The sequence below is a fragment of the Biomphalaria glabrata genome, chromosome 14 (genome assembly GCF_947242115.1).
Source record: "Biomphalaria glabrata chromosome 14, xgBioGlab47.1, whole genome shotgun sequence".
NCBI classification, from domain to species: Eukaryota; Metazoa; Mollusca; class Gastropoda; family Planorbidae; genus Biomphalaria; species Biomphalaria glabrata.
This window is the reverse complement of record NC_074724.1, coordinates 22203479-22216491: the sequence shown is the minus strand read 5'-3', so window position 1 is coordinate 22216491 and position 13013 is coordinate 22203479. Positions and strand designations below refer to the sequence as shown.

Below are 13013 nucleotides of genomic sequence, written 5' to 3'. Positions count from 1 at the left end.
GGCGACGATTTGTAAGAAACAAAATCCGGAACTTTCTTTATCGATTACAAAACTTCTATGTTATGTTTTACAAGAAAATTAAATGTCTAAAAAGTAATTTTCAGTAATCAATTCTAGTAAATTACTTTTTTTAAAAGCCTTATGCGATTTCAAACAATCATTAGGCATAATTCATGTTTTATAAAACAATATCCGGAACATTTTTACACTTAATGAAATATAAGTCAGTATAGAGATTATGATTTAGCATTAATATGCTATTTACATAAAAAACGGAACAACATATTATTGATAATGTGTTTTTGCAACGTTTAAGCATGGAAATTGAATGTAATATAAGTTAGAAGAGCAAACAAACATTTGTTGGCGTTGATTAGTTTTGCACAAAAAAATCCGGAACAATCAATTTTAGATACTTAAAACTATTGAGATGTTATGGGAGGAACATTAAAGGGTAAATCAGATTTTCAATAGCTTTTAGAGTTCTAGTTTTTTAAATCTAATCGTGACGGACAGACCGACCAACAGACAAAACGCACAAAAATAAGCTTCTTTTATTCGGATCTGGGCACTAAACAAAAAATAAATAAAATCTGATTTTTTTAAAAAGTTTAAGGAATTGGTTATTACCTGATCATGTTGCGACGTTACGCTACTGCACGAAAATCGCTGCATAAAAAGTCCATTTAAAAAAATGTGCGTGATATTTACATACAAAGTGCATTATTAGCCTTTATAAACAAGCAGAAATGTTTTCTTTTAATTTTAGCAGCTAGTTGACCAGAAAAAACGTCTTTAACTATTATTTGTATTTGTTGTAAACATTTCCTGTACATTTTAAAAATATATTTGACTTAGTGATACTGAAAATACACAAAAATTGTCCATCTTTGTTAGCATATTGTAACATTGCCTCCCTTACATTTACGTAATTGTTTTAGAATTGGTGTATTTTTATGAAAAAATCGCTTGCATAATTAATTTTATAAATTAAACGGTTTGCTTTTAGAAAACCAAAAGTAGCCGTTGCACCTAAACTTTTCAAGCCGGATTTAATGATGAAATAATATTTTTCATATCTCTTCTAGTTTTCGAGATCTGAGTGTGACAGACGGACAGACGGACATTTTGCACAAACCTAATAGCGGCTTTTTCCCCTTACGGGGGCCGCTAAAAAAAAACAGAAACCACCGATAGAGCAAGAAATAAAAAAAACGCAAATGGAGTTGGATTGTGGATACATCGTGAAAAAGAACAGAAAACATTGCAAACCAGGCCCTAGACTTGAGCCCACAAGAGAAGAGAAAGACTGGAAGAACGAAGTTAACATTGAGAAGATCGGTAGATCAAGAGGCAAAGACGGCTCGATGGACATGGACCTGAGGGGAATTGCCCAAAACAGAGCCCGATGGTGAGGTGCTGTTGTGATTATGTGCTTCACTGAGAGTCAAGAGGAATTCTTCAAGTAAGTCAACTAGACAAAGATATAAAAACAAATTGAAATGTACGTATCATTTTTTTCTTTTACTGGTAGACGTGAGGATAACAGAATTCACGGATCAAAAGTCTACGTGGGAGAGCTTTACGGAGCGCAGGGTGAAAAAATTTCGTGCTCCGACAAAAAAGCAGCACAGAAATATATTTATAGGCCGGGTAGGCCTTCGTAAAATAAGCTAGTATATATGTATGTTTGTGTGTCTTTCTAAGTATACAGATCTGTGTTAAAAGACTTGTCCAAAAATTATTATAAATGTTTAGTTTGTACATTCGTAATTCAAGTCTTCTTGTTTTAACATCTGTATCGGGTTTGATTGTTATTTGCTGTAGTTGTGTACAAAACATTTTCCCTCTATCAGTTCAACTGAGACTTAAAGCATAAAGATGATCTTTGAAGGTAAAAAAAAAAGACTGTAAAACTGAAAACAAAATCCAGACCAAAAAAAAAAAAAGCAATATCAACCCTTGAATGCAACACATGTATTTTAGGACATTCAAACATCTTATTTCGCGCAGTTCATCTTTATAGGATGTAGACATACCGAATATACTCAGAAGTTTGTTGTCTTTTTTACATCTACGTTACAATGTAACATCATGAAGGATGATCACAATGAGTTGTCTAAGTTGAATGTGTATAACATCATGAAGGATGACCACAATTACTAGTCTAAGTTGAATGTGTATAACATCATGAAGGATGACCACAATTACTAGTCTAAGTTGAATGTGTATAACATCATGAAGGATGACCACATTGAGTAGTCTAAGTTGAATGTGTATAACATCATGAAGGATGACCACATTGAGTAGTCTAAGTTGAATGTGTATAACATCATGAAGGATGACCACATTGAGTAGTCTAAGTTGGATTTGTGTAACATCATGAAGGATGACCACATTGAGTAGTCTAAGTTGAATGTGTGTAACATCATGAAGGATGACCACAATGAGTAGTCTAAGTTAAATGTGTATAACATCATGAAGGATGACCACATTGAGTAGTCTAAGTTGAATGTGTATAACATCATGAAGGATAACCACAATTAGTAGTCTAAGTTGAATGTGTATAACATTATGAAGGATGACCACAATTAGTAGTCTAAGTTGGATTTGTGTAACATCATGAAGGATGACCACAATTAGTAGTCTAAGTTGAATGTGTATAACATCATGAAGGATGACCACATTGAGTAGTCTAAGTTGAATGTGTGTAACATAATGAAGGATGACTACATTGAGTAGTGTAATTTCAATTTGTGTAACATCATGAATGATGACCACAATGAGTAGTCTAAGTTGAATGTGTATAACATCATGAATGATGACCACAATGAGTAGTCTAAGTTGAATTTGTGTAACATCATGAAAACGTTTTTATAGTTTAACATTTCAAAAGAATAGATGCACTGCGGTGATGTCCCCTGGTTTATTAATCTAAATCCATAGATATGATCTAAACTCTAAAGATACGCCCCAGAAGGATAACGATTTAGGCTACTATCTACTTATTCTAAATTTAGATTTAGTATCATCATTTTAGGAAAGCAGTTTGATTTTGACTTAACGGAGATAACAGCTACACCCAGTTAAACAAATTGTGTAAACGCTAACTTATCGACAAACTTTGACCTAAGAGGAAGTCAATTCTTGATCTTAGCCAGAACACGCTGTGACAGTTACGAAGAAGACAAAAGCAAGAAACCAACACTTCCAACCGACCCGACGGACACAAACAAGGAGCTTGGTTTACACTTGAAATGGGAGCACGGAACGATGAACGGTGTGGTGAAATATAAGTTAACAGTTTGTCCAAGAAAATAATTCTCTGAATATTTTATGACATTTTATTAAATTCCTCGATGATAATTAAGAATAAGTGTTATTGAAGAATATTTGTAGTCAGGAGTCTCTAAATCAGCGGTTCTCAACATGGGGCTCGCTTACTTTGTTATTACAGTGTATATCAGTTGCTGGTTTCACTGTGTGGTACGTGGTTGGCCCGTTTCGGAATTCGTTCATTACAACCTTTACATTATAGGAGGTCTCATAGTGTATGGAGGGTTAAAGGGTGTCTTATGTATAAATAGATGATATTATAGTTGAGTAATTGGTTAGGCGAATATGTATATATACTTTCGATATGATTTGAAGAAAAGAAAATGAAGTGGTCCAATACATGTTGAAAGTGAGACTAGCGAGAGAGGACATTAATACTATTTGTAAAGACAAATTATTTATATGGTGATTTTGTTGATTCATATTGTACTTGTTTTAAACCTTCAATACTAGACACAGTTAAACACTCAAGCAAGAACACAACCACTTATATAAACACTGAGGCAAATATACACTTACCGGAACCTGGACAACATTGTCCAGATTTGTGGGTCCATATAATCCATGTTCACTCAGCTCTGTGTCCATTATACAACCATAATTATAAAACAGGTGTGCGTCTAACACTGAGCAGGTAGCCTATGACTGACAACGCCACTAAGATAAGATAATTTTTTGGTCTCAATAGGATAAATACGATGCAAACCTGAATGGTGATATTTTCACTCGGTTAGAGGTTGAGTCTAGTTGATAGTTGATAAAAACAAAAATTTACAACCGGTTGGAATGCTTTGATATCAGTTCACCTCAATCTTCACTTTATCTCTCAGTTCGCTGGGGTATCACATAGGATCTGTCGAACGACTCTGTCCATTCCTCTATGTCTTTTGCCATGACTAGAATCGTTTTAAATAGCATGCCCGTCCATTCTTTGGTATTGCTTCGTCTTTAAATATAGCTTTTATATAGCGCTACTTTCATGCTTACAGCGTGCTCAGAGCGCTTTGGTCCAATCTCAGTTGTGGACCAGTGGTGGGGAGGGGGTATCTAGGAGTTGGTTTTCCGTGCTGCTTTTAGGCGCTCAGTAAACGCAACTCTGCCCGAGTCGGGTGTCGAACCTCGAGCCCCCTTCTAGGTAGCCAAGACAAGCTAAGTTCAAGCGCACTTAGCCTTTCGACCACGATTTCTTTGACCTAATATCTTTATCTTATAAGCTATAGACGTGTCTTCAAAGGAGAAGATGATTACACCCTACGCATATCTCTGTGTCAATCTAGTCATGCATGTTGATCAGTGACTTAAACTCTGCCAAGTCATTGGTTTTCCTGGCTGATTCAGGCAACACATTCCATGCTCTAATAGCACAGCATATGGAATATGAAATGTGTGTTGTGTCTTTCTGAGTATTTTATTAGATTTGTTTTTGAATTTGTAGATTATGGTTCACTGTTGTATGTATTATTGCTACTTACATTTTTATTTTTCTGACCTTAAGTGTCTCTTAATTTAGTGATTTTACTAATGGTGTTAATTTAATCAAAAGTGAATATTCATTTGTTATAGTGCAGAAAGGTCTCTGCGAGCCATTCAATTATAGTTTGTGTTTTTCGACAGTGGTCAGCAGGTAATCGTTGGGCCAAATAGCCCTTAAGATCCTTTTTCGGTTGCAGTTATTTTATGATCAATAAAATCCATATTACATCCCTAACCCCTAACCCTGACCCAACACTAATTCTCCCACTTGCGGAGGAAGAAAAATACAAACAATGTTACCTCTCGTCACTTACATTTAGCCTAGACTACTCTAGAATCTAGAAAAACTAAGATCTTTGTAGAATCCAAACCGCAGCGGTTAAATGTACTAAAAACTTTTTTGTATTCGCAATTTCGACCCAATATGTTGGGGTTTTTTAAGCCGGCATAATACAAAGTGTGCAATTCGTTTTTTTTTTAACCAGCTACAACATTTCTACTTCCTGTTCCCTCCAGCATATAGACTTACTTAGGACTTGGACCATTACACTAGCTCAAAGTGCCATCTTTATCATCAAGCACTTTATTATATTATTCAAATTATGTTTGACGATCGTTTGACAATTTATCAATTGAAAATCAATCTGAGTAATGTGATGTACCCCCCTTTTTTATCATAAATAAAAATGTATGTTACAAATGTGCTTGCTAGAAACGAAAAAAAAAAATTCCCATGATAAATAGACTAAAAACCCAAATTTCTATGATAAATAGACTAAAAACCCAAATTTCTATGATAAATAGACTAAAAACCCAAATTTCTATGATAAATAGACTAAAAACCCAAATTTCCGACGGTCTTAGGCTACCCCTGACAAATGGTCATTCAATCCCCAAAGGGGTCCCGATCCACAGGTTGAGAACCCCTGTACTAGAGGAAAGAGAAAAAACAATACTCCCGGGCATGCTACCCTGCCTCATATGGCGTCCGGGTAGAAACGATCGTAGGAGAAAACGATTAGACCAAAGAGTAGAAAAACAAGACTCCCGTGGGGGTGCCTAAGGGAATGCGAGAGCATCCTCGTTGCTCTGTGAGGAGATGTAAAAAAACTCCCACATCCTTGTCACAATCTAGGCGCCAGTCCTGCACGGTTTAGCCTGGTATTGAAAAGGAAAATGGCGGGGTCACGATGTACGCGGCCTCTGGTCGCGAGTCTGACCCCCCGCCAGAAAGAACAGTGTACACTCTTCCCATTCAGGCCGGTGAGAGGGAGCTCTTGTTCTGGCCTAGAGTTCCAAGAACCGAAGACTCAACTCTACCTGACAGTTTCCAGTAGAAACAATGCTTAAGACACCCTGAGCTAGAATGAAGGTGGTTGGGTGGAGAACGGACATCTCCATCGCTCAATCAATCTACTAACAACTCGGTTTAGTTAATAAAGAAAAAGTTCTCTGTAGCCGATGAAGTGGATACGAATATTTGTGTGACGTCACAGCTATGGAAGATAACGCAAGCGGAAGAAAACTATTTTAGGAAATGTGTGTTGGTGAGGGGGAGGGGTGCGATCACCGCGCCCTCCCCCTTTGTATATATTAAAGGCTGCTCATTTGAAACCAGTTATTGGTAATAGAGCTCTTCAAATTCAAATTAAAAGGTTACAAAGACAGTTGGTGTGAAACACAAACTCAAAATCGGCCCCCGAAGTGGCCCACCTAGAGTCTTTATCCAGGATTCGAACACGGGACTTCCAGTTCCAAGTGCTTTACCCCTCAGCCACAGCATGTCCATATATTCATTTAGCGTACACTTATATTTCTTAAAATAATAATTATTAATCTTATCCGTACATTCAAAATTAATAACATGTTACATTGTAATAAAGAGAAACTAAAAAAGATTTATTCTTCTAACAAAATTAATTAATATCTCTATTGTCATTTGTCATACAAACTAGACAAAGATCTAGCTAGATCTAGACCTAGTTTTAGATCTAAATCTAGATTCAAGATCTAAGTCTAGGTCTAGAGCTAGATCTAAACCTAACTTAATCTAAGTCTATATCTAGATCTAAGTCTAGATGTAAGTCTAGATCTAGAACTAAATATAGAATCTTGATATAGAAACTTCTATATCTAGACTAGAACTCGTATTATAGCCTAATTATGTAGATCTGGGGCTGTATTTAGTCTTATTTAGACTGTCACGTGTAGGCCCCTGTCAGGGAGAGGTATGGCGAGAATGAATGTTAGCTTGATATTTTGATATGATTGTTATATCCCCTTGTTATGAATGCGAAGTGTTGCACGTGTTGTGAACTGAGTGATTAAGTCTTCGTTGAATGTGCGAGAGAATGTGTTAGTCAGTAAGGTCTTGCTCCCGGTCCAGGAAGTTTGGACGTTTACTTCCTGGACTGGTATTTATGCATTTATATATTTATAAGCTGATGGACTTGTGTTTTGTGTATTTCATAAGAGTGATATAATTGTGTGCTTTATTAAGTATTAAAGTATTATCGATATTCGTGAATATAAGGAGTTAGAGTTGATGTATATTAAGTGTTCGTATTTGAGTTAAGCAAGTATTGAATTATAATTGAGTAACCAAGAAAGTACCAAGCAAGTATTATTTAATATTCAAGAAACCCCTAGTGAGCCAAGTTAAGAAACTCAAGACAAGAGACAAGCAGTGCAGCAGCAGCATATATAAAATTTTGAACCCTGACAGCCCCTATAATCAGTATAATGAGGATATGTCAAAACTGCGCGCTATAATAGTAGTTCGTTATTTTTTAAACTTATAACTAAAACGAAATTCGTATCAAAATTCTTTTTTAAAAATAACATTTGAATTAGTATTCTATTGAATGAGTTAGTTAATAAATGGAAAATATATTTTATAATGATCCATTGACAATTTTACCACTGTTACCTTAGATGCAAATGTTTTGTACGAATGCGCGAATCTATGAATGATGCTTGATTTATTAATGAAGAAGTCTGTGACCTTTTTTTAAAAAAAAGTTACTTCCCCTGAAGTTTTTCATTGAAAAGTGGTGTAATTTTTTGAAAAATCTGCTTGCATATATAATTTTAAAAATTAGACGGTTCACTTTTGGAAAAGAAAAAAGTAGCCGTTGCATCAGAACTTTGAATGATCTAAAATATCATGATGTCCAATTTTCATTTTCTCTTCTAGTTCCTGATATCTAAACGGGACGGACGGACAGACAGACAGGCCACACAAAATTAATAGTGTCTTTTCCCCTTTCGGGGGCCGCTAAAAAAATACCGCTTTCACTGATTAACATACAGCTGCAGCACAGTGGAAGTAGAAATAGACATATTCTCCTTTGACTCTGAGACATTTCTCTAGCAAACCAGACAAAGAATAAAATGTTTGTGATTCAACTTTTCGAACTATATAGAATGTAGCATAGAATACAGCCTATAATTTTGATATATATCATAAACCTAGTATTTGGGTTGGGGAGGGGGAGTCCAAATCTGAAAATCCCCCAGGACTCCCAATTGAGAACAGTCCCCCACCCCCCGCCAAATGAGTGTCCAAAATGTGTTTTTAACATTAAATATTACGTCATGACCTCATGTCATGATGTCGCTTGTTAAATTGCAGGGGCTCCTAACGAGGTCAAGCCCCCCCCCCCCCGTGCCCCCAAATCCCTAGCTACGCCACTGATTTCAAAGTTGTTTTTTTATTCTCATTCTAAGGCTTTGTCCTTCTTTCATTTGGGCGTGCTGGTGGTAACCTTATTCTCATTCTAAGGCTTTGTCCTTCTTTCATTTGGGCGTGCTGGTGGTAACCTTATTCTCATTCTAAGGCTTTGTCCTTCTTTCGGCCCTTCATTTGGGCGTGCTGGTGGTAACCTTATTCTCATTCTAAGGCTTTGTCCTTCTTTCGGCCCTTCATTTGGGCGTGCTGGTGGTAACCTTATTCTCATTCTAAGGCTTTGTCCTTCTTTCGGCCCTTCATTTGGGCGTGCTGGTGGTAACCTTATTCTCATTCTAAGGCTTTGTCCTTCTTTCGGCCCTTCATTTGGGCGTGCTGGTGGTAACCTTATTCTCATTCTAAGGCTTTGTCCTTCTTTCGGCCCTTCATTTGGGCGTGCTGGTGGTAACCTTATTCTCATTCTAAGGCTTTGTCCTTCTTTCGGCCCTTCATTTGGGCGTGCTGGTGGTAACCTTATTCTCATTCTAAGGCTTTGTCCTTCTTTCGGTCCTTCATTTGGGCGTGCTGGTGGTAACCTTATTCTCATTCTAAGGCTTTGTCCTTCTTTCGGTCCTTCATTTGGGCGTGCTGGTGGTAACCTTATTCTCATTCTAAGGCTTTGTCCTTCTTTCGGTCCTTCATTTGGGCGTGCTGGTGGTAACCTTATTCTCATTCTAAGGCTTTGTCCTTCTTTCGGTCCTTCATTTGGGCGTGCTGGTGGTAACCTTATTCTCATTCTAAGGCTTTGTCCTTCTTTCGGCCCTTCATTTGGGCGTGCTGGTGGTAACCTTATTCTCATTCTAAGGCTTTGTCCTTCTTTCGGCCCTTCATTTGGGCGTGCTGGTGGTAACCTTATTCTCATTCTAAGGCTTTGTCCTTCTTTCGGTCCTTCATTTGGGCGTGCTGGTGGTAACCTTATTCTCATTCTAAGGCTTTGTCCTTCTTTCGGTCCTTCATTTGGGCGTGCTGGTGGTAACCTTATTCTCATTCTAAGGCTTTGTCCTTCTTTCGGCCCTTCATTTGGGCGTGCTGGTGGTAACCTTATTCTCATTCTAAGGCTTTGTCCTTCTTTCGGCCCTTCATTTGGGCGTGCTGGTGGTAACCTTATTCTCATTCTAAGGCTTTGTCCTTCTTTCGGCCCTTCATTTGGGCGTGCTGGTAGTAACCTTAATCTCATTCTAAGGCTTTGTCCTTCTTTCGGTCCTTCATTTGGGCGTGCTGGTGGTAACCTTATTCTCATTCTAAGGCTTTGTCCTTCTTTCGGCCCTTCATTTGGGCGTGCTGGTGGTAACCTTATTCTCATTCTAAGGCTTGTCCTTCTTTCAGCCCTTCATTTGGGCGTGCTGGTAGTAACCTTATTCTCATTCTAAGGCTTTGTCCTTCTTTCGGCCCTTCATTTGGGCGTGCTGGTGGTAACCTTATTCTCATTCTAAGGCTTTGTCCTTCTTTCGGTCCTTCATTTGGGCGTGCTGGTGGTAACCTTATTCTCATTCTAAGGCTTTGTCCTTCTTTCGGCCCTTCATTTGGGCGTGCTGGTGGTAACCTTATTCTCATTCTAAGGCTTTGTCCTTCTTTCGGCCCTTCATTTGGGCGTGCTGGTGGTAACCTTATTCTCATTCTAAGGCTTTGTCCTTCTTTCGGCCCTTCATTTGGGCGTGCTGGTGGTAACCTTATTCTCATTCTAAGGCTTTGTCCTTCTTTCGGCCCTTCATTTGGGCGTGCTGGTGGTAACCTTATTCTCATTCTAAGGCTTTGTCCTTCTTTCGGCCCTTCATTTGGGCGTGCTGGTAGTAACCTTATTCTCATTCTAAGGCTTTGTCCTTCTTTCGGCCCTTCATTTGGGCGTGCTGGTGGTAACCTTATTCTCATTCTAAGGCTTTGTCCTTCTTTCGGCCCTTCATTTGGGCGTGCTGGTGGTAACCTTTATCTCATTCTAAGGCTTTGTCCTTCTTTCGGCCCTTCATTTGGGCGTGCTGGTAGTAACCTTAATCTCATTCTAAGGCTTTGTCCTTCTTTCGGTCCTTCATTTGGGCGTGCTGGTGGTAACCTTATTCTCATTCTAAGGCTTTGTCCTTCTTTCGGCCCTTCATTTGGGCGTGCTGGTGGTAACCTTATTCTCATTCTAAGGCTTGTCCTTCTTTTGGCCCTTCATTTGGGCGTGCTGGTAGTAACCTTATTCTCATTCTAAGGCTTTGTCCTTCTTTCGGCCCTTCATTTGGGCGTGCTGGTGGTAACCTTATTCTCATTCTAAGGCTTTGTCCTTCTTTCGGTCCTTCATTTGGGCGTGCTGGTGGTAACCTTATTCTCATTCTAAGGCTTTGTCCTTCTTTCGGCCCTTCATTTGGGCGTGCTGGTGGTAACCTTATTCTCATTCTAAGGCTTTGTCCTTCTTTCGGCCCTTCATTTGGGCGTGCTGGTGGTAACCTTATTCTCATTCTAAGGCTTTGTCCTTCTTTCGGCCCTTCATTTGGGCGTGCTGGTGGTAACCTTATTCTCATTCTAAGGCTTTGTCCTTCTTTCGGCCCTTCATTTGGGCGTGCTGGTAGTAACCTTATTCTCATTCTAAGGCTTTGTCCTTCTTTCGGCCCTTCATTTGGGCGTGCTGGTGGTAACCTTATTCTCATTCTAAGGCTTTGTCCTTCTTTCGGTCCTTCATTTGGGCGTGCTGGTGGTAACCTTATTCTCATTCTAAGGCTTTGTCCTTCTTTCGGCCCTTCATTTGGGCGTGCTGGTGGTAACCTTATTCTCATTCTAAGGCTTTGTCCTTCTTTCGGCCCTTCATTTGGGCGTGCTGGTGGTAACCTTATTCTCATTCTAAGGCTTTGTCCTTCTTTCGGTCCTTCATTTGGGCGTGCTGGTGGTAACCTTATTCTCATTCTAAGGCTTTGTCCTTCTTTCGGTCCTTCATTTGGGCGTGCTGGTGGTAACCTTATTCTCATTCTAAGGCTTTGTCCTTCTTTCGGTCCTTCATTTCGGCGTGCTGGTGGTAACCTTATTCTCATTCTAAGGCTTTGTCCTTCTTTCGGTCCTTCATTTGGGCGTGCTGGTGGTAACCTTATTCTCATTCTAAGGCTTTGTCCTTCTTTCGGTCCTTCATTTGGGCGTGCTGGTGGTAACCTTATTCTCATTCTAAGGCTTTGTCCTTCTTTCGGTCCTTCATTTGGGCGTGCTGGTGGTAACCTTATTCTCATTCTAAGGCTTTGTCCTTCTTTCGGTCCTTCATTTGGGCGTGCTGGTGGTAACCTTATTCTCATTCTAAGGCTTTGTCCTTCTTTCGGTCCTTCATTTGGGCGTGCTGGTGGTAACCTTATTCTCATTCTAAGGCTTTGTCCTTCTTTCGGTCCTTCATTTGGGCGTGCTGGTGGTAACCTTATTCTCATTCTAAGGCTTTGTCCTTCTTTCGGTCCTTCATTTGGACGTGCTGGTAGTAACCTTAATCTCATTCTAAGGCTTTGTCCTTCTTTCGGCCCTTCATTTGGGCGTGCTGGTGGTAACCTTAATCTCATTCTAAGGCTTTGTCCTTCTTTCGGCCCTTCATTTGGGCGTGCTGGTGGTAACCTTATTCTCATTCTAAGGCTTTGTCCTTCTTTCGGCCCTTCATTTGGGCGTGCTGGTGGTAACCTTATTCTCATTCTAAGGCTTTGTCCTTCTTTCGGTCCTTCATTTGGGCGTGCTGGTGGTAACCTTATTCTCATTCTAAGGCTTTGTCCTTCTTTCGGCCCTTCATTTGGGCGTGCTGGTGGTAACCTTATTCTCATTCTAAGGCTTTGTCCTTCTTTCGGTCCTTCATTTGGGCGTGCTGGTGGTAACCTTATTCTCATTCTAAGGCTTTGTCCTTCTTTCGGTCCTTCATTTGGGCGTGCTGGTGGTAACCTTATTCTCATTCTAAGGCTTTGTCCTTCTTTCGGCCCTTCATTTGGGCGTGCTGGTAGTAACCTTAATCTCATTCTAAGGCTTTGTCCTTCTTTCGGTCCTTCATTTGGGCGTGCTGGTGGTAACCTTATTCTCATTCTAAGGCTTTGTCCTTCTTTCGGTCCTTCATTTGGGCGTGCTGGTGGTAACCTTATTCTCATTCTAAGGCTTTGTCCTTCTTTCGGCCCTTCATTTGGGCGTGCTGGTAGTAACCTTAATCTCATTCTAAGGCTTTGTCCTTCTTTCGGTCCTTCATTTGGGCGTGCTGGTGGTAACCTTATTCTCATTCTAAGGCTTTGTCCTTCTTTCGGCCCTTCATTTGGGCGTGCTGGTAGTAACCTTAATCTCATTCTAAGGCTTTGTCCTTCTTTCGGTCCTTCATTTGGGCGTGCTGGTGGTAACCTTATTCTCATTCTAAGGCTTTGTCCTTCTTTCGGCCCTTCATTTGGGCGTGCTGGTAGTAACCTTATTCTCATTCTAAGGCTTTGTCCTTCTTTCGGTCCTTCATTTGGGCGTGCTGGTAGTAACCTTATTCTCATTCTAAGGCTTTGTCCTTCTTTCGGCC

The 13013-nt window shown here is 39.6% G+C and overlaps 1 protein-coding gene across 1 annotated transcript in view; it reads right to left on the bottom strand.

Annotated features, from left to right (window-relative positions):
- LOC106071886 (beta-1,3-galactosyl-O-glycosyl-glycoprotein beta-1,6-N-acetylglucosaminyltransferase-like) overlaps positions 1–3993 on the bottom strand; it is a 96309-nt gene extending 92316 nt beyond the window's left edge. The window contains exon 1 of the mRNA XM_056010661.1: positions 3856–3993. Within this exon, the coding sequence (XP_055866636.1) occupies positions 3856–3924 (69 nt within the window). The 5' untranslated portion in view covers positions 3925–3993. The remainder of the gene's footprint in view (positions 1–3855) is intronic.
- Positions 3994–13013: the final 9020 nt, after the last annotated feature.